Source organism: Malurus melanocephalus, unplaced genomic scaffold (assembly GCF_030028575.1).
Source record: "Malurus melanocephalus ecotype Western Australia unplaced genomic scaffold, MMel_1.1 scaffold_32, whole genome shotgun sequence".
Taxonomy (NCBI): Eukaryota; Metazoa; Chordata; class Aves; order Passeriformes; family Maluridae; genus Malurus; species Malurus melanocephalus.
In genome coordinates, this window is record NW_026623264.1 from 539148 (window position 1) to 563827 (window position 24680).

At 35.8% G+C, this 24680-nt stretch overlaps 1 protein-coding gene across 1 annotated transcript in view; it reads left to right on the top strand.

Moving 5' to 3' along the window:
• PREX2 (phosphatidylinositol-3,4,5-trisphosphate dependent Rac exchange factor 2) overlaps positions 1 to 24680 on the top strand; it is a 161527-nt gene that overhangs the window by 90179 nt on the left and 46668 nt on the right. The window contains exons 21-31 of the mRNA XM_057363910.1: positions 239 to 356; positions 1191 to 1375; positions 2272 to 2433; positions 6229 to 6451; positions 6807 to 7014; positions 11914 to 12093; positions 14792 to 14886; positions 16835 to 16917; positions 17246 to 17336; positions 18697 to 18825; positions 23178 to 23219. Coding sequence (XP_057219893.1) covers positions 239 to 356; positions 1191 to 1375; positions 2272 to 2433; positions 6229 to 6451; positions 6807 to 7014; positions 11914 to 12093; positions 14792 to 14886; positions 16835 to 16917; positions 17246 to 17336; positions 18697 to 18825; positions 23178 to 23219 — 1516 coding nt within the window. The remainder of the gene's footprint in view (positions 1 to 238; positions 357 to 1190; positions 1376 to 2271; positions 2434 to 6228; positions 6452 to 6806; positions 7015 to 11913; positions 12094 to 14791; positions 14887 to 16834; positions 16918 to 17245; positions 17337 to 18696; positions 18826 to 23177; positions 23220 to 24680) is intronic.

Consider the following 24680-nt stretch of genomic DNA (forward strand, 5'->3'; position numbering starts at 1 on the left):
TTTTTTTTGGCAGAGACACGAAACTGATGTATGTTGTGCTGTCACATATTTCATACTGTCTCGTGACAATATGTGTTGAAATAAAAAATAACTTGCCAAAATTCTTTGGATGGTTTTATACAATGCCAAAATTCCCTGTAATTTTTTTTTAAGTTATGCCTTAAAAATAGTGAAATAGTTGCTATCAGTTGCACTTGCAAAGCTTTYCCTAGCTGTCTGTTTTTTGCTGTTTTTCTAGCAAGATTCTATACAGTGGGTTTACAACAGCATTGAAAGTGCACAGGAAGATCTTCAGAAAACAAACACCAAACCCTCTGGAGATGATGGAGGCGATGCCTTTGACTGTAAAGTGGAAGGTATGTGATGCTTGCTTGATTTTGTTGTTGCTGAGAATGTTATTGTAATGCAAAGAAAATGTAGGCAGTGGGTTTGTTTGCAGAGAGGAATTTTTGAGCAGATAATAAGATGTGTTTTACATAAGGATTTGCTTTCTTATGTATTCTAAACATATAAATTTAACATACCATTCTTTGAAAATTACTATCTTTCACATTTAGAGAAAAAATTTCTGTGAACACTTTGGGGAAAATGTTCATTTTCATTTGTAAGAAGCACAGTCCTACACATTACCTGATTTATTTTTCACCACTAGTAATCATTTATGGCAAACTAGATACATTAGTCATTACTGCATGAGACATGACAAAACAGCTATTCTTCAGATTATTTTCAGGCAATTAACATTTAGATAAAACTGCATTCATATGCATCTTGTAATTAAAGAGACAGTTAACATGTGAATTGTATTTGTGTTCTCTTCATAAATCTATRTATTGTGGTTTCATTTCTGAATGTTGACAGTTTTCATAGTAATTTTCTTCTGCTTTATTTAGAATTTTTCAGTTTTCCCTTTTTTGGGTCTTTCTTAATGTCTCAGAATTATAACTGAAATGGAATTAGCCCCCTTCAATAACTCTTTGTAAAGTGAGAGTTTTGCCTGTTTTGCAGTCCAGTATTTTATAAGTCTGCTGGAGTTCTGATTTTTAAATTGTTCAGCAAGGTTTTTTAATGAATGTTTTTAAATAGAATTATCAGAACATACCTGATTCTAGAATGTTTGTTCATATTCTTTTTAGTTCCTTTAATGATCAGGACTTGTCCACTGATTTGTGTTGTTTTATTTATTCTAGAGGTAATTGACAAATTTAACACTATGGCAATAATTGATGGGAAGAAAGATCATGTGAGTCTGACTGTTGACAATGTTCAYCTGGAGTATGGAGTGGTCTATGAGTATGACAGCACAGCTGGAATAAAGTGCCATGTCCTGGAAAAAATGGTTGAACCAAAGGGATTTTTCAGTTTGACTGCAAARGTATGAAGCATTTTTTGTATATATTAATTCTTACTATGTTTAATACAAGTAGAGCAACATGTGTCTTTTCTTTTATTCTTATGATTATATGTCTTGCATGTAATAGCTTATAATCGCTTATTATTGCTCTGATGTTTTGGAGGATGACTGTGGGCTCAGGAAGCAAAATGAGTTATGTTGCCATTATAAATTGAGCCTTTAAAAAATGTTAAAAGAACTTTAAAGTCTTCCATTCCTCCTGCCTCYCTCTCTTATTTCCTAATTATCAAATAACACTGGAAAGAAAGTCAAAGATTCCCTGAAATTTCTGTAAAGGCTATATGCTACCCTCATCTTTTCAACATGCCTTTAATTTAGTTTTCTCTCACCATCATTTGCTGGTGCAATTTCCATCATAGCAAAGCTTCAGTCTTTGCTGGGCAGTACAGCTTATTCTGTGCCCTATTTCCTGGTTTATTTATGCAGAATATACAAGAGGATAACACTAAGTTTCCTTTTATSCTTTTTCAGTGTGTTAGTATGCTGCCAAACCAAAGATTTTCTAGAAGTAATGAATGAATTAATTCAGCAGCTTTGCATAATATGTGCTGATCAAGTAAATACAGCAGATAATGTATTTCAGAGGAGCCATAGTGGTTGCATTAGTAGGAAATTAGTAGTAAATCCGTTATCAGACAATGTCACGAGAAGCCAAGTGAAAATACTTATGGGTATAACTTAGCAGGGAACAGATTTAMGAAAACCTCTCGTCATCCCAAGCTTCATTCATTGTTGTTGTGCACCATTGCCTGTAATGTTATCAGGCTTTTCAGCTTTAATTATAAGAGATGATTACTAAGGGGAATTTTTAGTCTACTTAATTTCATAATGTACTTTCCTTGTTTTTATTATCTTAGATTCTTGAAGCACTGGCAAAAAGCGATGAACATTTTGTGCAGAATTGCAACAGCCTCAATTCCTTAAATGAYGTGATTCCCACTGAACTTCAAAGTAAATTCAGTGTCATTTGCAGTGAGAAAATTGAGCATATCTACAGAAGAATCTCTAGTTACAAAAAGGTATGACTTGCMTGTCCTAAGCTTGATTATATTTGTCTTTTAAGGGAAAAATGGGGAAATGTGCTAAGTTTGAATGACTCTTCAGAATGTCCATGGCAGTGACAAAAATGTAGCTAAAAGTTTAGCTATTCTGAGGCATGAATGCCTTAATTGTGTAACTGGATCAATTGTTTTCAAATTGTTCTCTTTATTATCCCTTTTCAAGACACTGGGTAGTTTCTRTCCTTTCTTGTTTKCTGTGTACAGTTGTAGACGCAATYAGCTGCAATTTTCCACAAAAGGGCCTTCATTCTTGTAAATGCCTTAAACCAATACTCTAGTGAATTTGCAGATGTTAACCAAAAATGACGCAATAACAACAGGTTTTTTCTCTTCAGTGCAACTTAAATGCCAAATTGTAACCCTTTTACTCATCTTYTAGGCCCTAGCATAACTGTTAATAGTAAAATCTCTGTAAATTATTAACTTCGCTTGGGTTAATAAAACATAACAGCATGGAAAAATGGAGAAGGTGACGACTTTTATATGCTTGAGATCTAAATTAATGATATGTGAATGAATAAATAGCCCAGACTGTGACCTCTAGTTGCTGTCAGTGCATTTGTCTATAGTTGTTTAACCAAGCAGGGCGTAAATGAATCAACCATTTGCCATTTTGTTAATGCAAACTCATTTTCTCATCCAGACTCCTAGTTCCTCATGGAACCTAATTGTGGGGGGAGGGTGAATTATTTTGAAGTAAGCTCACAATGGCTTCAAAAAACTGGAAAACTCACCTGCCCTGTCTTACCTCATTTGGAGATCTGAGTTGTGACATTTACAAACTGGTCTGTTCTGAGAGTTAATACATAAAAAATTGCAAAGAGGAAGAAGAAAAAAWGCAAAGGAAATGTAAGGTGAATGCAGAAGCTTCACATGTGCAAAAGCTGCATACAAAAGAGTGGATGATGTTTTTTGAGTTTTCARAGGACAAGTAGGGAGAACTGTTACTGTAGCTTCACTAGGAAGAAGGCCAAAAAGCAGCTTGTCAGACTTTTCAGGGTGTGCTCCAGAAAGAAATGGAATAAACTGAGTTACGTCAATRGAGTCATCAAAAGAATCCTGATTCTGCATTAGCAAACATCTGATCTCTCCACTGTTTGCCTGAATTACAAAACTCTGTTTTCCAATTTGGTCAAAAATCAAAATATCTTTTTCAAAACCAAAATTCATTTGTTTTCATATTAATMGTTACAGTTGAGTAATATGCAGGTGATTTATATGCTTTCTATAGCTAAAAAATTTGACTGTGATGTACAGTCTCTATAGAGGAGGCCAAGTAAATCAAATTTTGTTGTGTTTCCTGGATGTGAAACAAACAGCCTCAGGGAAGTTTTCATAGTTCTTACATTGTCTCTAGAAGCAGATATTGCTGATACAGACTGCACCTTAAATCTCGTCTGCTCAAAAATCAGTGGTTTCACAGTTACAGCTTTTAATGACAATTAGTAATGCAGCAGATTTCAGGCATAGATGTGTCATTTTCTTGGCAAGGTAAAGGTAACCATAGTTACAGGAGACTTTCAGTGTGTCTGAGCCCAGCTTGGCTCCTGGTTTCACTGTGAAAGTTTGAATTCTATAAATAAAAGCCTTGTAGATTTCTGCAGTTCCTACTATTATTATTATCAGAACATTTTGCTCCTAACAGACCTCGATTCCAGTGCCATGAGTCCCAGATGTTTCTCAACACATATATGAAAAGAATTTTGGTCCTGACTTATGACCTGATTAAATCATAGCCAGCATTTGGTCTCTCTAGAGCAGGATGTGTGGGAGATTGAGACGTGAAATATGTACTGCTTGCAGAAACATTTTCATCATTGRATGTCCTTAGTGCCCTTCTTAACAATTTGTACATTCTTCAGCCTGTGAACAATTCCATAATTGGATTTTTTATAATGCTCCAGATCTTGTTGTGATCTCAAGATTTAAATGTAATTAACCCATTGAATGTTCATCAGGATGAAGTAATATGACACCAAAATAAACAGAAATTGAAGTCCCAGCACAGAAACATCTTACTTTGTAGAAGGGTTGTGTCTTAATTCAACTGAAGTGTTAGTAAAAAGTTGGCTGATTTGAATTTACTGACATTTACTAGTGAAGAAACTTTGCAAGTTAACTTCTAAAAAAATTCTTATGCATGAGCTGTGCTTCATAGCTGAAGTAGGTCTGTGTAATATTTTGACTGGAGAGATACTGTGATTAAAACACTGATTACATCTTGCCAGTAAAAACTCTCCCCTAACAACAAACTGCACTGGAAACGGCACATATTGACAGAAACCCTACTTGTGACTGACAAATCTCTCTTCCACTGGAARAGCTTGATCATTTGGCGTTTATGATTCATAAGTAGATGTATTTTCTGAGTGTCCAGTTCAGTCTTTAACATTTTGGGTTAAATGTGTTTAACATTTGGGTTTAACATTTCTTCTCCTCTTAAAAAAACAAATAACTCATGAAAATACACATGAAATAACTCATGAAATTTCAGATGTTAGAGTGAAGGAGATGTGGCTCAGCACTGTATAGAATTAGACTGTAAAAAGCATTCCTCACTGCTGTGCTGTTATATAGAAGGGAGAAGAAAGAGGTGATGGGCTAGGAAAGTCTGTAAATGCATTGCTGGCAGTTTTTGTGTACTAGTGTTCATCAGCTTYCTAGTGCCACTCGAAATAGAAGAATGGGTGAGGTTGGAGTGGACCTCTGCAGGTCTTGTCCAGCCAAACCTGTTCAAGCAGGGYCATCTAGAGATGGTTGACCAAGACCATCTTCAAGGAGAGAGCTCACTACTCTTCGCTGAATCTCTTTGGGCAGCTCATGCCAGCACTCAATCATCCTCACAGTGCAAAAGTATTTCCTGGTGTTCAAAGGAAACTCTTGTGTTTAAGTTTGGYACCATTGCCTCTGGTTCTSGCACTGGGCACCACTGAAAAGAGCCTGGCTCTGTCGTCTCTGCGYTGTTCCTTCAGGTGTTTRTATACACTGATGTGGTTTCCCCCGAGCTTTCTCTTCTCCCTGCTGAAGGGTCCCAGCTCTCAGCCTTYCCTCATAGGAGCGATGCTCCAGTGCCTGAATCACCTCTTGGCCCTTCCCCGGGCTCTCTCCAGTCTGTCCATGTCCATTTCTGTGAAATCCAGTGCTGAGGTGAGGCCTCACCAGAGCTGAGGAGAGGAACAGGGTCGCCTCCCTCAGCCTCCTGGCAAAGCTTCTAATACAGGAGGATACAATATCGTTAGAAGACTTCCTCCTTCCTGAATATGAAATCCAGAATTTATACTTTCCAATTTTGTGTTTATTATAGCTTCAGACAAAAATTTCTGTATGAAATACAGAAATTCTACATACAAGAATTTTTGTATGATGCTGACTTGAAAACRTCAGCAAGTGTTTATAAATGTCATGAGCGGTATACAGCACTGGATCATAAAGCAGTTTCAGACTTTGCTCCCCAGGAAGACACTTTATTTTTTATATTCCRTGGGAAAGAAATTCTGTCTCTCTGTTACAAAGCTATTTACTTTTTAAAACATCATTAACTTCAAAAAGCAACCCCTTAAAAATGTAAAATGAAAAATATTTTTCTTTCCCTTGTGTAGAAAGATGGAAATTACAAAGACAAAACACCTTGAATCAAGGATACCTGAAATATTTTAATCTTCTGGTTTTTAATCAGTTATACAAGTATTGTCAGCTAAGTGTGGACACAAGAAGAGCTGCTAATCAAAATTTGGTTTTCTTTCTCATTTCTAGTTTTCAAGAGTATTAAAAAACAGAGCTTGGCCTACCTTCAAACAAGCCAAGTCAAAGATTTCRCCACTTCACAGCAGCGATTTCTGTCCAACCAATTGCCATATCAATGTGATGGAAGTGTCTTACCCTAAGACCTCAACTTCCCTTGGTAGTGCYTTTGGAGTACAGTTAGACAGCAGAAAACATTCTTCCCATGAAAAGGAAAATAAAAACACTGATCAAGGTAAGTCAATTGAGCTTGAAAGARCTACCTCCAGTGCTTCTGATACAGAGTCTTGAATGGTAATCAATTTACGTTTGTGGCTCAAATATTAAAATTAAAGACAAGCCTTTCTGAAATCACCCGACTTTTGATTCTTAGGATTATTTTAGAGCATAATAATGGGTAGTCATAATTTCATAATAACTTTTTCCTAAATAGCTTGAGTTTGAAATGCAAATAAAATACAAAATTAAGTAAGTACATGAATTTTTAAACAGGAAAATATTTCAATGTCTGTTAAATGTTAGTAAAATACTAACTTCAAAATGTATTCTGAAAAAAAGATAATAATATAATCTCCTTGGATTATTCCCAGGTAAACTGAATCCCATGATTTATGTCCAACACACCATTACTACTATGGCTGCCCCTTCAGGACAGTCTCTTGGCCAGCAAGAGGGCCATGGTCTGAGGTACCTCTTAAAAGAAGAAGATTTAGAAACTCAAGATGTCTATCAAAAATTGCTGTTCAAATTACAAGCTGCGCTGAAAGAGGTGGAAACATGTGTCTGCCAAATAGATGAGTAAGTAAATGTTGCCATCTGGACTTGCCTTTAATTTTTCCATTGAAGATAACGATGAATCCGGGCAGTGTTTTTGTGTAGCATAGGAATCAGTGCTGACTTTAGATAGAATTGAAAGAAGGTAAAAGATTTAAGTGCAGGTAATGTTATATTTTGATCCTTTTCCCAACATGCCTGGATTTTTTTGTCCACTTTGGTAGTTTTTTTCCAGTTTGTAGTTTTTCTTTAGAATGTGTCAAAGTTAATTAATTTGATGTGAGGAAAACATGAGGCACACAATGTCACCTACAATTTCAATAACAATGGAAACAAAGGGCAGAGGTATAAAGATGGCTTTTACTGAACTCTTCAGGTACTGCTGAATAGTCCCATAGATGAATTTCTGGGTAAGGCATTTAGGGAGAGCATTAATTTGTTAGACTTTGGGTAAAACCAGATTAACCTTAAGGAAGAACTGTGGGTTTAAGGAGAACCACCCTTGAGTGATTAGGACATTTGGCTTGAATGTGGGAGACTGAGTCTCATCACAGTTAGTCCTAATTCAGGACAAGGATTTATAAGTTGATTTTTTCATTTGCAAAGTAAGTGGGTTGACTCTTGGGCTATTTGCTGTCTTGGGATAAGGATGAAGTTAGAAAGTTTTGAAGTAAGAAAGTATTGAAAGATTCCATATGTAATACAAATGTCAGAAATTAATTTTGAAAATAAAAACAGCAAAATTTTGTCTCTCATGATTTCCAGTTTAGAGAAGCAGTGTATTGTTGTTTTTCTGTTATCTTGAAGACTGTAGAGTGATTTGTTCTTTCATGGATACTTAAGAATGAGATTTTTTTTACTGTACTGATAGTAATTGCAAAAGTTACATAGTTATAAGTGATTGTAATATATCACATATTGCAATGGGAACAAAAACAAGAGTTGACTTGGTAATTTTAAGAAAATGTTGTTTTCTGTACCTTACATAGTTCTGCCACTTATCATGCTGAAGATTAAGTCAATGAATTAGATTCACAGTATTTTCAATGCTTGGTTGCACTTAGAAACAACTGCAAAGCCTGTGTTGCCACTCTTCCTCAYGGAAGTCAGAAAATTATATATGGAATTTTTTAGTCAATATTTCAGGAAGTTCCAATTGCCAGTGTGCCACACCTTTCCTTTGCACTCCCTTGAGGCTGTGATGCAAAAGCACAGGAAATTCTGAGCCTTTCTTTTGTATATATGTATGTATAAATACACACAGAAATAAATTCTGTGCACAGGAGTGTGTATATGAATGTATTTGTAGATTTTAGTTTTAAGAGTCATGGAGTTGTGGCAGTAAACACAAGGGTTCACTTTTTTCATTCCTACATTTTCTGTACCCCAACTTYGTAGCAGATCTTGTATAAGGTACGCAGGTGTGTTCAGCAAATTTTACCTTTGGCTGTTTGTAAGACTGAGATTTTCCATGTTTTATTCCTCATGGACATTGAGTGGGCTGCCAGTGAGTAATTACTGCAGAGGAAAGCATTTCTGTAGAGGAAACAGGATAAGCCAGGAGACCTACTTAAAAGTGCTGACCAGGGAAGAGWGAGCAGTTCAGAAGTACATGGTGTATTAGAACATAGTTACAGATGCTAATTAACTCTTGAGATTTRGGACTTAAGGAACAAAARATAGARGGACACAATAGATAATCCAACAGCTGTGCTTTAGTTAGAAATTTTTGTACTTAAACAGCTGGGAGGAAATGTATGAACACACTGATTCAGAATTTTTTATAAAGACAGTAGAACTTCTGTTTTCTGTTGTGGCATAGTAACAATAAAATTTTTTCTTTTTTACTGAATTGCTTATAAGCAATCCTCATTATTTTAATACTCTGAGGACAGATAATATGAGCATGATACCAAAATTTTTAATTGATGTTGATATTGTATGACAATTGGACTACTGTATAACTCTTTGGTACCCTTGATAATTACTGTTGAAAAATTTTCTCCTTCATGTTACTAGAGGTSTCTGCTCTGTGTTGAGGTCAGTATTGGTCTCAGCTCACAAAATCTTGGAGCAGTGTTATCTGCTCAATCTCTGCTGTCTGTTAGTRAATTGAAAAATGAGTGTTTTATCTGAAGAGCAGGTCTGTGAGAGCTGATGGATTATGGCAAGGGAACGTTTGAGACRAGGTTTTGTACTTGTAGCATTGTCTGTAAGAGACCTTATGTGGGGGTTTGCTGATGAAGTTCAGTTAGATAAGTGATATAGTACTGATGGAGAGAAATACACCCAGAACATATATCCCCTTTCCACAGCCTCTCAAAGCTCCACTGTGTTCACATYCAAATAGTTCAATAGTATCCCAGTAGTTCTTTAGTGGTGCTGCAGAGACCCCATGTTTCTGGTAGGTGTTACACAGRAATAAGTCCTTTTTCAAGTTGTTTTCTATATGGTGCCTCTGCTGTGTTCTTGGTTCTCATGCACTCAGTGTTCTCAGGGATCCCAGCTGGTTTTTTTTTTGAAAGATGTGTTGGGAGCATACAAGAGGCTTGAACTTTTTTCAAGCCTCTGTGGAGTAAGGAAAAGGCAAAGCAGCTCAGAGGTTGCATAAGGATTTCTGTTACTGCCTGTGGCTATCATATTTAATGCTTTGACTAACCATAGCAGGTTTTGTTTGTTAGGGTTGTGTTGACTTGGGTTGCACTCAGGAGTAATTCCACAGGTGAGGATTTTTTTTTTTTTTAAGATTTAAATTTCTCTGTTTCATGGRAATATTCTTCATAGGGACTCTGTAGCTGTTAGCTTCTATTCACTCATGACTTTATCCTTTGAGAGCTAGACTTCTAAGGTAATTTTGTTTGGGATAGGCCCATCTCTGGAGAAAATGTATTGTGCATGTGTTGTGTTGCAGAAGAAAACAAAAGTATATTTAAGCATGATTACTGGGGAGGGGTTGCATCCAGGTTTTGGGTTGTGTATTTTAAACTCCCTGGACTGGATTTCTAAGAGCACATCAGTGAACTCTGTAACTACCAGCTCCAGAATTTGGTAATCCAAAGTTCTGTCTTCGTTCACGGTAGATCAGCAGGAGAATTTTCCTTAGAAAAAGAGCATGCCTGATGAGAGAAATGGAAAAGCCCCCTTAGGAAAAGATCCAGCTACCTTAATCAGTCTTTTACTGAGCTCTTGGCAGCAGTGACTAAACAGTCACATAAAAGAAGAGGATATAATAGTCTGTCTGTGTCTTGACAAATAATTACTCAGGGGAAGATATTTTCAGCAGCTGAAATTGCAGTTCATTATGCTTGTTTCTTACTCTTGTTTTCTTGCAACAACAAAATCCCCAAGAAGTTACTAGAATGAACCTCCCATTTTTATTTTTAAGTGGATGATAGTGGGAGCACAAGAACAAGCAAAAGTATAGATTAATTCTTGTCCCTATCTTCCAGCAGGCAGAACTACATGGTCTTCTTGAAATGGACCTTTTGGTTTAATGTTTATTAGAATGATCTGCCATGAATTTGTCTAATCCTTTTCTTACATATTTTTTACTCAGAAAATAAGTTTTACAGGTATGAAGAACTGATTTCCTAGGGTTTCCACTTCTGTAACACATTTTTTTAGGACAAGTTGAAAAACACATATGTGTTAGCCCTAGACTGACTCTCAACAATGATGTAAAATATTGGCCCCATCTCTCTTCCCATTCTCATGGAATCACGCTTACCAGTGATTGGAAAGAACTGAGGTGTGATTTCCCTCTGGTATGAAGTATTAAGGCATCATATAGCCCAAAAAATGTCAGTCTAGTGGATGGGTGGGTTTAAATTCTAGTGAAATTATACCTTTGGTATAATTTTTCTATATTCTAGTTGTAGWTCAGATCAGTATCTTTAACTGTATGTGGGATAAAATCTGTCTATTTCCTTCAGTAGTAGGAGTTTTGTGTAACAAGAAGATTTAACATGTTTGAATCCTACTATGTTCTTGGTAGAAAGTTTGCCAGCTGACCATTCTAACAGCTCCATGAATAAAACCCTGCTACTATATCTAAGTGGTTTAAGAGGAAAAAAAAAAAAACCTTAGTTTGGTCTCCTCTGATTTMATGTAGTTTTTGCAAGAAAAATGCTTCTTCTCAAATCCAAATATTAATTTGAAAATTTGATTCTAATGGTGTGTTTGAGCAATAGGAATTAAAGGACAATCACCCATTATARCTGTACTGATCTTGAAAGTAAATTAGAACATCTCAGTATGAATTAATCCCCCAAGAATATGAATTTTTTGCTGCCAGTATTTGTGCATGTTCTAAAAGCAGCAATCTGCATTGTTCTCTCTTCTTGGCTGGATGTCACTTTTGTGCTCGTCAGAGACGCTTGTATATTAATCATCAGTTTTACCARTGATAATGGCTTAGACACTTTGAATGTCAGGAAGTACACAGAGATGTTAATAAAGAGCTTTAAAATGTTCTGATAGAATAGTTTGTGATGCACACTGGCATGTCTTGTACAGTAGTAATTGGGAAAATACATGCTTTTCACAGACATACTGTTTCTTTGACTTGTTTTCTTGATTTGTGCTGAGAAGTACAGGATTCATGTTTAAAAATAGTTATATTAATAGGCAGTTTGACCCCAAGTGTCCAAGAATGTGCTGTATTTCTTCTCCATCTGGAATCATTGCCTYCATACACGACTGAGTAATTGGTAAGGCTAATGGGTTTCACTGTTAGACTTTTCAACAACAGAATGTGTCTGTTCCTTCCTTTGTTTCAAATAGATWTTGACTGAATTAAGATGATCCCTTCACATATTACAGACTAATAGTTGGAGGATGGTGATGAGAAATGTTATCCTGTTGCTAGCTCACTTTTGAAAAACATTAATTTACCTATTTTGTGTATGTGTGCTTGTTTCACAGCCTTCTTTCTTCAATAACATATTCTCCCAAGTCAGAACGTAAAACACCTGAGCCTTTAATACCAGCAGACAGTGACAATGAAAAGGGTGAAAGGAATGGGAAGAAAGTCTGTTTCAGTGTAACAGGTGATGAACAAGAAGATTCTGGTCATGATACCATCAGTAACAGGGATTCTTACAGGTAACTTTATTAATTATATTTTTATTTTTCTAATGATTCAAATATGGAAGTTTGTAGACTATCAAGTGGTCATGAATATGATGATTCTGTCATTTCTAACATAGGAATAGCTAGCTTCAAGATGTGTAAAATAAAGCCTTATGAGTMCAGATTAGTTATTAGGTCCTGGTATCCCAAACCTGGATAAGTATCACAACTGGAGATGTAAAACTTTACTTTAGATTACCTGTCTTATAAAAACCAAAAATAACTTCTGTTACTATGTCTCCAATAACAAACCAAATATCTACCTGGGAAAGCAAGATAATAGAGCCACCATTCTTCCTRATCTAAAGAAAAATATACTGCGAATTAACATATATTCCTCACCTTCTTTCACTCTAAATACTGTAGCATTTTTCACCTCTAGAATTTGTAATGCATCATGTTTACTGTGAATGGGAATATGCAGAATTTTGAAAAGGAATGAGGAATTATAGCAAGTAYAGTTCTTTAACAGATCATATACTCTTGCTTAGAGAGAAATGGTTAACTACATGATATAAAATCTATATTTAAATTTTAGATGCAAGTAAAATGAGGGTTCATTATTTGTTCAGTATTAGAGTTCGTTATTATGCTCAGAAATTAGAATCTYAGTAGGTTCATAATTTTTCTACAGAACCCTGTGTGGCTGAGATCTCTTTTCTAAGTTATATTTGATTAYTGCAGCCTGGTGAATATGAACTCTWCAGAGTAGAAAGAGARCYATACAGATATAAATGCAGAGCTAACTTGCACAGATKAAGTTCATCTTGTTCTTACCATGGTGAACACACAAGCAAAGCTCTGTTCCAGTAGAACCACATTTAGAGTTTCCTGCATGYTCATGATGTGTCAGACTGACTATTCAGGGGCTGCTCCAGTGCTGTGTGCTTGCTCCTGTTGGGAGGTTTTCCAGTTGGCAGGATCTGTATATGGATAAAGAAAGTGTACCCAGGACATGTATCTCTTTGTTCAAACGTTATCTTTATTCTGATTCAAGTAATTTATAGTACATTCTGGCTGTGTAGGAATAATAAAAGCTATGGTTCCATATGCAGAGTAATCATAMAATTTGTGCATTAAGAACAAGTGTTGGAGTGAGATTAGAATGTTTTGTTTCTTTGCTTAGATAATTATATTAGACAATACTTAAATCTCCAGCTCTCATAATGCCACAGTGGCTATTATTGGAACTCTTTGGCWAATTTCAGCCATTACAATGCTCTCATTTTGTATAGGGTCTCCTTCTAAAGCTTACAACACCACACAAAAAACATGCAGAATGATACAGCAAATACATCTAATCTGTTTCTCATTTTCCTGTGTTTTATTTTCTCATGCTTTGCACAACCCAGTTTTAATTAACCTTCATCTCCCCTTTGGAGACTTTAATAAGTGAATAGAGTTAGTTAGAAAACATTTCTTAATATCCAGCCAGAAATTTTTAATACTCCTTGGGACTGTTCACCCGCTATTAGGAACATGTTGTTACTGATGTCTTTTCATCTACTTAATGGTTATGATTGTAATTATATCATATTGCTTCATTTAAAAGTTTAACTCATTCACTTACCTCATTGACTACAGGTCCAAAACATGTACATTAGCCCTGAAATGTAAATCAGAACGCCTAAATTAGTGCGAAGTCACTTCTGCATCTGCACAAATAAAGAAAACAACTAGGGAGCACATGTATAACAGCAGCATTATTTTAATGTGGATGTGTTAATCTTTGTGAATGGGTACACCCAAATMATAAAACAAAACCCGTATCATTATGTATAAACTTCCCTTAGGTACACTTTCGCATTATCTTACATGCACTTGGGTTTTTAAGACTCCCTCTGCTGGATAATTACTTAAGCATTTCCTGCATTGAACCTAAATGGATAAGGAACTCTGAAGGCAATTATTTCAAATATGTCTTCATAGGATTTTTAATACAAAATTCTATATTTTACTCTGATTTTGCTGCAGGAGTAGGTATATTTTCATGTATTTTCTGTGCAGAATAAATTGGTTTTGAGAGAAAAGAGCAGAAAAACCCACAAATTTAAATCCCAAWATCTCCTTATCTAGGCCAATGTGGATGACATTTTGTATGCAATGAAGTTTTGACTGAAGCCACAGATGTAAATGTCTATACAGCTCTAAAAAATGAACAGCTGGAAGACATGGCATCATGAACTGTTTTGGCTGGCAAGGAGCAGCCAGATTGAAATTTGTGATTTGAGTTTTGGTGCTACTCAAATGGATCAAATTTTGACTCTGTTATGCAAGTTGTAATGTCTCAGTGTTTACATTAGCTGTGGACCAGGACAAAACGTGGAGTAACTAAAACATTTGAGGCTACAGATGCAAAAACTGCCACTGATGTAAGAAAAGTTTGTTGTTTTGCATTGAAAGTCTGTATTATTATTCTGCAAGTACTTGTTCACAGGTAAGGAGAAGGGAGATAATTGAAGCATCTATTYTGGGAATCTGGTCTGCTGAGCCCTACCAGGTCTTCAAATTAAATGAGCTTAAGCACAGGGATTTTTATTGCRTAGAAACAATTACACAGACTATCTCAATAAATTTAGAAGGGGAAAGGGGAAAGAATTTCCGTAACTTTTTTACACAGCCTTTGTTAAAGGACGTAACTATTTTCCTTGTTTTGTGCTTTATTTTCAAGTGACTGCAACAGCAATAGGAACTCCATTGCCTCTTTCACCAGCATTTGTAGCAGTCAGTGCAGTTCTTATTTTCACAGTGATGAAATGGATTCAGGTATGTTTAGAAAAGTTATCTATGAATCTGTCATCTGTTCCTTTTATTCAATTTTATTATTTCCATTTGCTTGGCAGTTTTATTGTTTTTATTTTAAAAATTGCATCCTCCTTMGTAATTGAAGTGCACATTTTGCTTCGGCCTAGCTAGTGCTGCACTTAAGAACCTTTCTGTTAAAAAGAGCCAACATTCCATTATCTCTGTAAATGCAGTGTATTAGAGCTTCTGGAGTCACTGCTTTTCATGTCTTTCATGTCCTGACAGTGCATCTTTGCACAGAGTAAGGAGCATTTTAGGTGAGTGTGGAATGCTCTCCTTGCCTGTATCAGCACCTCAAGAGCAGGATATGGCYGTGTGTGTTTGTAGGAAGGAATGTGAGACCACGTAGAAGCACATTCTTGTTTATGCCATGGCAAATTGGATTTAAGTAAATGCAGCTGCTAATAGGAATGGGATGGAATTTAACTGCATRGAGAAGGAGGTCATTTACTCAGGGAATAATAATAAAACATCTTTGCTCTAAGCTGCGATTTTATCATTTGGGAATGATTTAGGGAAAGAAAAAACGGAGCATACTAGTTGAATATGACCCATCAGTGAAGCTTGGCCATAGAGAAGGCAGATTTTTATTGCTCGTTGTACCAGGAGAGATAKTTTCTGTTGGAACAGGGAAGTATTAAGACATTGTGTGAGGTATCTGAGCTACCTCGTGAATCATGCAGAGTAATATGAAAAAGACAGAATTTAATTTCCACAAATGATACATACTTACAAAGCTAAGCAAATATAAAGTAAGGGATGAAGCACATAGTGAATTATTAATAAAGGGAAGACCCAGGATCTGTATCTTCTAMTTAAGATAAAAATGGGCTGATACACTCTTTTGCAGCATCAAGCTGAATTACCAGCTGAGGTACCTAAAAGAATATKTCTTTGCTAGCCAAGCACAGACACAGTGCTTTAGATGATAAATAYTGSTGCTCAGAAAAACTCRGACTCTGTGGTGACTTAATTTTCAYCTRGTTCCAAAGTTAGCCTGGSTAACACCAGATCAGGGCTCTTGGGCACTGTGCTCTTTTGCAGTTAAAATCCTGTGAAGGGGTGTAATGGTTGTAAGGACATCTAAATGAGCTAAAAAAATCAAGGAAAGAAAAGTGCTGTTAGTGTTTCACTGACATAAGAAAAATGAGTCTATATTAACCTTGAATAAATTTGAATAATGTATCAAGTTGCTATTTCTTGTCTGYCACTTCAACATCAAGGAGGGAAACYAGTTTTATGCTTAATTTTTCAACATTTTTGGAAGAGTTTGGGGTGTATCATGTATTGTCTGAGAGAGCAAGTGACAAGTCAGTGACCTAAGAAAATCCTTCTCCTTTTGCACTTCCTTAGGAAATGCTGCTGTATRTGCTACTAAAAGCTTCATATCAAATACAGGATTTAGATGCTGTATTTTTGCTGAATTACCAAAATCTCAGAACCATTTAGTAAGAACATTAGGACTGAGAATTATCTGTAGAATCCTTATAAAAGCTTCATGCTGAATGCATTTCAGTGACTTTGTGGTCTGCTACATCGGGTTCACCACACTTAGCCATTTCATCTGGAGTTCAGTATGTTCTCCACAATAGAAGAGTTGTGTTCTRGTCACAGAGTGGTTGAGGTTTGAGAGGGGCCTTTTGGGATGATTTGGTCTGGTCCCCTCCTCAAGCAGGCTCACCTGGAGCAGGTCTTCCAGAACCATGACCAGTTGGGTTTTGAATGTGATTCTTTCTTTAAAAGCTATTTCTGTATTATCAAGTGATAAATAAATGCAAAATATGTAGGGAGAACAGTTACTACAGTCCCGGACATCAGTCTGTGTACAAAGCAGATTATCTAAGCTGCAAAGGTTTGGGAAAACATGCTGAAGCTTCTAAACAGTTTCCTCTTTTAAAATATTTTTCAGGTGATGAGCTTCCCATAAGTGTTCGAATCTCCCATGATAAACAGGACAAGCTCCATAGCTGCTTGGAGCATCTTTTTGGTCAAGTATGGGATTATTTTKCTTGGCTTTGAGACTGATGTCTGTGTTTGAGCTGTCTTTAGAAAATACTCTTTTTTCTTTTTAATTTTGCTTTCCACTGTTTACTGGGATGGTATGTATTTACTCATTTTCCCTTAGTTTTCTGTAAATAGTCCAAAACTGCAAATTAGACAGCCCCTTAAATTTAGTCTAACATTCTCTAGTTTATTACTTGAGTTAGAGCCACTAGGTAAGAATCCAAAATCACTTGTCTTTAGTCTACATTTCTTGCAGAAAGAGTTTCTATTTGTTGCTGTAAAAAGCACCTTTCTCACAGAACCTTGATCCCAACAGGTGGATTCGATCGTCAATCTTTTGAAAGGRCCAGCTGTGATGAGAGCCTTTGAGCAGACAAAATACTTTACACCAGGTCGAGGCCTCCAAGGTAACATTTMATTCTAGCTGTGAAAATGAATCTTGAAGGGCCATGGAAATGGCTGTCCACTCTTTGAGCTGGTGTTAAAGAGCTGATTTTGTTTAATCTTGGTATATTCTGCAGTAATTGGTTGTTGAAGCTCATGTTAAATAGATCTTAGCTCTTAGCTGAAAACTGGCTTCTTACATTTTATTGCATAATGTATGAAAGAATTTCAAAGTCAGCTAAATTGCAGACACTGAACTGACTGCAATATTGCTGAGGTTTTTGAAACAAGAAGCAGTTTATGTATATTGCAGGAGTTTTAAATACATTTTTGTCTCTGCTTCTGAAGCCATTCCTGATCTATTGGTTACTAATGCCAGATTTTTACTATTTTTGCAGTTATATTACGTTTGAAGATAATTTATAAATAATTTCTGAGTGTTACTTCATAGTCAAAGCAATATTTATGCCAAGTATATACTTACGTTAAGTATTACTGATTGCTTAAAAAGAAATATCCTGTATGTAAATTCAGACTCTCTACTACCACTTGTATGATTGCTAAAGTCTAAGTGTATAAATAGGCATCTGGTGGTAGTTGTAAGTGATAAAAAATAGAAATTGCTTCTTTCAGTGAGCTGAGTTTAAAAAAAGGAAAAAGTTTAATGGGAAACGGAATGTTTTATTAATATCAATAGTAAGTTATATTGATCCTATATATTTCTTCTAGCAAAGAACACTGATTTTAGGTGGCCAGAGGGTGGTTTTTATCCCAATTAAGAGACGTTAAAAAGCTTGAAGTACTACCTACTAAATGAATTTGCTTGAAAGAAAACATAACTTTTTTTTTTTTTTACTTTTTTTTTCTTTTTTTTTGGTTGTTTCCTATTTTGGGACTAAGATAATGCAGATGAACCTAGAGCAGGTTCACACAACAAAATGTGGTATAATGTGGTATAGGTAGACACAAAATATAGACACATCATATATTTTATTCTTGATCTGCATCATCTTATTGAGCTGTACAGGGAGCACTTTGGTTATTTGAAAGATAGACTAGCAATGAGCAATTATAAATGAAATTTAAATTTACATTTATATTTACTTTTCTGATTGAAACAATTTTGCCTCTGTAAGTTTCACTTACCATGCATCTTCTGTGTTTTGTACCTTTTTCAAAAAGAATCATGTCTGGGAATGCTGCTTGCTTTCTTCCYAGACTTAAGTAGGGAATTTAGATGTTAGACCTGTCACTGTAACTTTAACTAGAGTTAAATAAATTGACAATTCCTTGAGCAATGAAAACATTTAGGAAAAGGCAGTGTCTTACTGTGGCTTGCTCAGGAGGCTTAAGCAGAAAAATACTATTTTTGTCCTTTCTTAGAGTTTCAACAGGAAATGGAACCAAAGCTCAACTGTCCAAAGAGGCTGCGACTCCACATCAAGCAGGACCCTTGGAACCTCCCCAGCAGTGTCCGGAGTCTTGCCCAGAATATCAGAAAATTTGTTGAAGGTTAGTGAGAACYACATGATCATAAATAAGCACAACATTAATGATGCAGAGCCAAGGGAAGGGGAGAGATACAACTGCCTTATGCTGCTTCTAGGAAAGATTTGTGGAACACAGTGTGGTCTGAAGGACTTTTTTGTCCTCTTAATAACACAGTTAGYAGAGTTTATCTCAGCTGCCTTGTACTTGCCCTGTTGGCTTTAGAGGCTGAAGAAAAAATAGCCCTCTGAAGAGAAAATAGTCTTTTGACAAATGAAAACAAAGGAACCATATGTTGTATGTGGTAGGTTATTTCAGTTGCTRCTGAAGTCCAGTGGGCTTGACTGATTTGTCACAGAGCTTCATGGAACACCTAAATGAGGCTTTTCTCAAAATTAAGCTATTTTTTTCTATGGTCTTAACTGGAAGGATCAAGACTGCAGCTTTTGTCCTGTACTTTGGTCTTTTCTGTTCTTGTCTGGAGTCATTATCCCTCCTTCTGCTACAAAGCCATGGTTTTCAGTTAATCCATCTCAGCTGATGCTATCACTCCTCCTCTGCTGCCTCCCTTCCACCAATTAATAAATAGTTTGAATCCTTCTTYTTCTACAGGTTCTTCTTGAGAACCTAAGCCAAATAATTTTCAAGTATTAATCTGGGTTTCTTTCAAAGCTGAGGAGGAATGGAAGTGTGTCTTAAACAGTCCTTTCTTACCCAGTTTCTGAGGCTAAGCTTATCCCAGACCATTTTTACATAACTTGCTTGCCCATTAATAGAAGTAGTAGCCCTAACCCATTTTAATGTTGGTCATWTACCCTCAATACTGAGCTGAGATTATTCCCAATTTTGTGGGAGAGTTCATCAAGGCCCAAATAACTTTTGCTGCCTCTCTGTAATACAAAAATTATTTTTTGCTATTGTCAGCTCAGTATTGAGATCCAAGCAGAGGTTGGATTTAACTGAAGTCAAATGAGCACAAAGAAGTGTTAATTATGTTTTTAACAGCTAAATTTTCTCTTTTTGTCTTAATTTCTTGGTTTCTTCCTTCCTGTCTTGCCATCATACATTGTGTTCACAGCTGGTCTGGATACCTAGGAGACCCACTAGTACTGCCCATAGCTATTTGTGGCTGAAAACATGGTACAGAGAGTCATCTCTCCATTTCCCCTCTTACTTGCCTGATTTAGAAAAAACTCCAAAACATGTCRCCTAATATGACTATTTAGTTGGACTTATGAGAGCAAGTTGAAATTGGGATTTTAGAAGAATCTTCCTGTTTGTTTTTAAGTAAAAGGCAATATTTCAGTAGTTGAGGAAAACAGATGTATTTTTTCTCTTCTAAGAGGAAATAGTCAAAGGAGACTTCACTCACTGTGGGGGGAAAAACAAATGTAATTAAAACCTCCAGTTGTTATAAACATACTKAACCATTATTGCTCAATGCTAAAGTAAGGATGAATGCAGTAAATGCATCTCCTTATTGAAAACTGAATAATTTTACTTTTTATGGAAATATCACAGGGTATTGTAATTTTTAATTCATTTTTGTGTTGCATTGCAGAGTCTATTAGATTAGATTGATTAGTGCATTAAAGCAGGAGACATGGGAGCCTCACAAAGAKGAAATGTTTTAAGTCCTAGACACTAAGATTCCTTTTATTTACTTTGTTTAATAAATATGAAGAAATTGAAAAATTTGGAATGCCTTGAGGATCATTGCTCTGGTCTGTCAGTTTTTGTTTATTAGTGTTAGAATTGGGAGAACCATTTTAAAAAGTTCATGAAGGTTTGCACAGTTTAAAAAAACTAACAAAAAAAAACAACAAAAAATAAAAACAGAAAAGGAAAACCAGAAACAACCACTACCAAATCTTCCTTAAYAGTAAAATGAAAATATAGCTGGAGATTGCTTTGTCCCATTTCATTTACCCGACTATATCATTAGAGAAAGAAAAGATTGTAATGGTTACAGTAAAAGACAAAAGGCAACCCTAGAAGGCTGATCTGGTTGCTAGAAATGAAGAGTTTTCTGAAGTAGGATACTTGTTCTAGGAGGATTTTTCTGCAGCTAAGTAGCTAAAGAAATGAATGAAGTTATTTCTTGGACTGTCTGGGCCTAAGAAATTGTTAAACCAATAAAGCMAATAAGTTTTTGGCACAGGCAGATCTTTGAAGATGAAGTGCTTGATTTTGGTGGAGAGGGCAGTAGTCAGGGCAGGAATTGAACAGTCACTGAATGGAGGAAGAAAAWGGTAGGTACATGATTTGAGTCTGTGTGAGATATGTAACAAGAGAATCAGAAAGCAGAGGAGGCAAAGACTGGAGTGGGAACCAGGAAAATGAACAAGATGGATGGAAAGACAGGGTGCAAGAACAGAAGGGTGCAAACAAAATCAAGAGAATAAGACATTTCTGTAGTTGCTTTTTCCCCAAGAAAAGATAGATAAGATTTTTGATCAAAAGAAGAGATATTCYGGAGCAAGCCAGATTTCTAGTCAGCTAGTCATGTAACTACAGGAGGAAGTGCARTTGTTTTTCTAGCACAATCATTTTAAGTTTAAATAGGAAATATGATGTGATTGAGAAAGTTCATGTCTATTTTAATTTAAATTAGAAGTGAGSTGTGAAGGAGTCTTTCAGTCATTAGAGGTATAAAAAAAAGGCCATTTAAATCATAAAACATGAAATCAAAAAYCTCAGTCTTCTTGAAATATTTTCAGATGTGAACAACAAAATAAAACTAAAATCTAGTCTTTCCTGGCAAAGATCAGAATAGCAAAATAAAATGGCTTTTTAAAAATAAAGTACAAAAGAATGTTTAAAAATAAAAGAAACTCGCATTACAAATCAGAATCTGAAGAGAAATTGCTAGGGAGTTAYTCCTTTCCATACAACATATAGCAAGGAGTGAGAACTTCCATAACATTTGGTATTCGTTTAAAACAAATGATTGACGTCCAAGGTTCACTTCTAGCTCCAGGTAAGTAAACAAATAACCTAAAAATACTCTTTTGCCTGTGGGTATATTTTGAAGCACAGAAGACTTATAGCAGTGATAAAAGAGATTTGCAGTGTCCTGTGTTTTTCCCATAAGCAGGAAATCTTTATTTATAGATASCTCAAATTCTTTTGAATTCAGAGATGCAACAAATCTTATGTAAAACAAGCTGCAAGTAATAGCCTCGATGTATCTAAATTATTCAGATAAAAGCTGTATGTCCCTACTGTATTTTCGGATAATAAGTTATGTTCAGGCTCCAAGATGCCAAGGTATTCATCTCTGTAAGTTGTTGTGTTTTTTTCAAAAGACAGAAGATTGAGGCAACGAACTAGCATCAGAAATTTTTAGGAATAACTAGTAATTGAAAATGTTTGGGTGCTTGTATTTGAGATACTGTGGCAGTAACACATTACCAAATTATCTCATTGTCCATGTAGCCAATGTCAGCTCTRCTTGGGCACTGAGCAGGGCTTTGGACAGGACTACAGAGAAACTTGGGTGTGTGAAAGAAGGTTTGGAAAGATGTGAAATCGCGTGAAGTAGTCTTGTGTTCATCCAAGTGGTACCTGKAGGACGATGGATATGCTGAAAGTCTGGCACTCTAAGGTTGTGGCAGCTTTTTAACCTGCCTGTTTCTTGCAGCATTGGTTAACACATTTAAATTTGTTCTCTAGTACATAAAGTGCACCTCCTTCAGCTTGTCTGGAGCTTTTGAAAAGCAGCCCCCTCCAAGAAAAACATGAAGGTGGGGGGAGCAGGGGAGGGGGAGGGAGTGTAAAGAGATATAAACCCAYGTTTTTGCCAGTGTAAATTAAGACTTTTGCTTTTATATTTGTACTTTTTTACTTCACAGATTAAGTGAAAGGAATTTTTTGAAGCAAAATAAAAACCTGAAGGCCACGAGTAAAGTGAAAATGCTGTTGTATTTTTCCTGAATGATTTGGTAAACATTAAAATTAGGATAGCTTGAGATTTTTGGGTAAAAACAAAAGACTACCAGAAAGGGAGAAGAAAGAATKAGGGTAATGTGGGAATCAGTGAAACCTGGTCTTGTTTTAAAAGTTTTTAGACTGGAATTCTTCATACATGGACTTGGTCTGGCCAGCTGGTGCACATGTACTCTGAGATGGGAGCTGCCTTTTCACACATTTTTCTCAGTGATTGTGCTTTTGATTACTATCAGTTTTTAATATAACTAATAAGTCATATGTACAATGCAGTGAAGTTGGGACTCATTGCATTGTAGGTAGGAATCAGGATTGCCTAGAAAAGTTGGAGTTAAGCTGGTATAAAATGCCAAACTGCAAATGCATTATTGTGTTGATGAAAACATTTTTAACCATGACCTTAAAGTATTTTCTCCTTTTTCTTTAAGAGGTGAAGGCTCGAATACTCTTGGCACTCCTAGAGTATACAGGTAATTTTGCTTGTTTTGGGAGGGAGGGAAGTGAATGTGGATGGTTTGAGATCAGTTTTGCTTTTGAGCAGAAATATTGTGTTTACATTAAGGGGAAGAATCTCAGATATGATTAAACCTGATAATCAGCAACTTCATCCCACTGTTTACAGTGAGGATTCCTGAAGAACACAATTCCAGATTTTAACAAACACCACACATTCTTTTTTTTTTTTAAATTTATTTATTTATTTTTAATGCAAAATACCTTATCTGGTCATTTACTCTAGATCTTGGCAGATAAAGTAAGTACTAAACACTCAGCTTTTGCACAGTATCTTGGCCGTCTTTCTTCTTTGGATGTTTTCTTATTTGCTGTTTTTTTTTTATTTTTTTTTATTCCCATCTGTTTCCAGATTTATATTTTTATTTTAACCCATACCATTCCTTTTATCTCTTTTTAGAGAATATTCAAGTTCCTCCTTTCTGGAATGGCTCTGATTATTCTGTGTATTAATTCTGCTATCATGCCCAACAGCATACAGCTTAAAATACACAAAATAGGGAAGTGTGTCTGCAAAATAAATCTCAGTGAATCAATATTTAAAAAATAATGTCTATGACACAAATTCCCCTTCAGTTTCTAGGTGCCTATGTGTTCAAGTAGGCAGTCCAATTTAACTGTAAAAGTTCATTATTTGAATGAACTTGCAGCACTACATTAGTGCATTATTTCATTATTTTTGTTATGACACACAAGAACAATTTTATAAAGGGAAATAGAACATTTCTTTGTTGTCAGATTTCCTCAAAATATTGGAAAAACTTTTAGGAATTCCTCAGTTATCCTAAAATAAGAAGTGAGCTGAGAAGATGTCCTAGASTTGATTTTTTTTAAAAGCAATTCTTCCCTATTTATGTTGTTTTATAAGTTGGTAAATTCTCTAGTTTATTTTGTATAAAAATATTTTCGGAGAAGGACTCCAAAGTGCTCTTGTATGCAGTATCTGATGTTCAAGTAGCATTAGATGAGATTTAGCAATGTGTTTGAGACACAAGAGGGCTGCTTCAGAAGCAGGCAATACAGAGGAAGTCAGCTGCTGTTTAGAGAGAAAGAAATAAAATTCAGCAAAGTAAGAGACAATGTGTGCTGGGGTCAAATCCTGAGCATTGCTGGAACATTGGAAAGTTTTTGACCATGGAGAAGCCAGTGGGATTTTTGAAGCTGGGGMTGTGTGTGGTTTTTAAAGATGAAAATTCTCTCTGTACTGGATTTGCACARTTTGAGAGAGACAGAGAGACTGATTTAAATAATAATAATAAAAAATTGAGTCACAGCGCATAAACAGTAGTGATTTGACCATTTATGGAAAATATTCCCAAGGTTCTGAGAAACTGGCAAATAGAACAGAAATTGTAGCAAAAGACTGTTCACTGTTATCAACTGAGAAAATGACTGGAGATCTCAGAAGGGRAATAGAC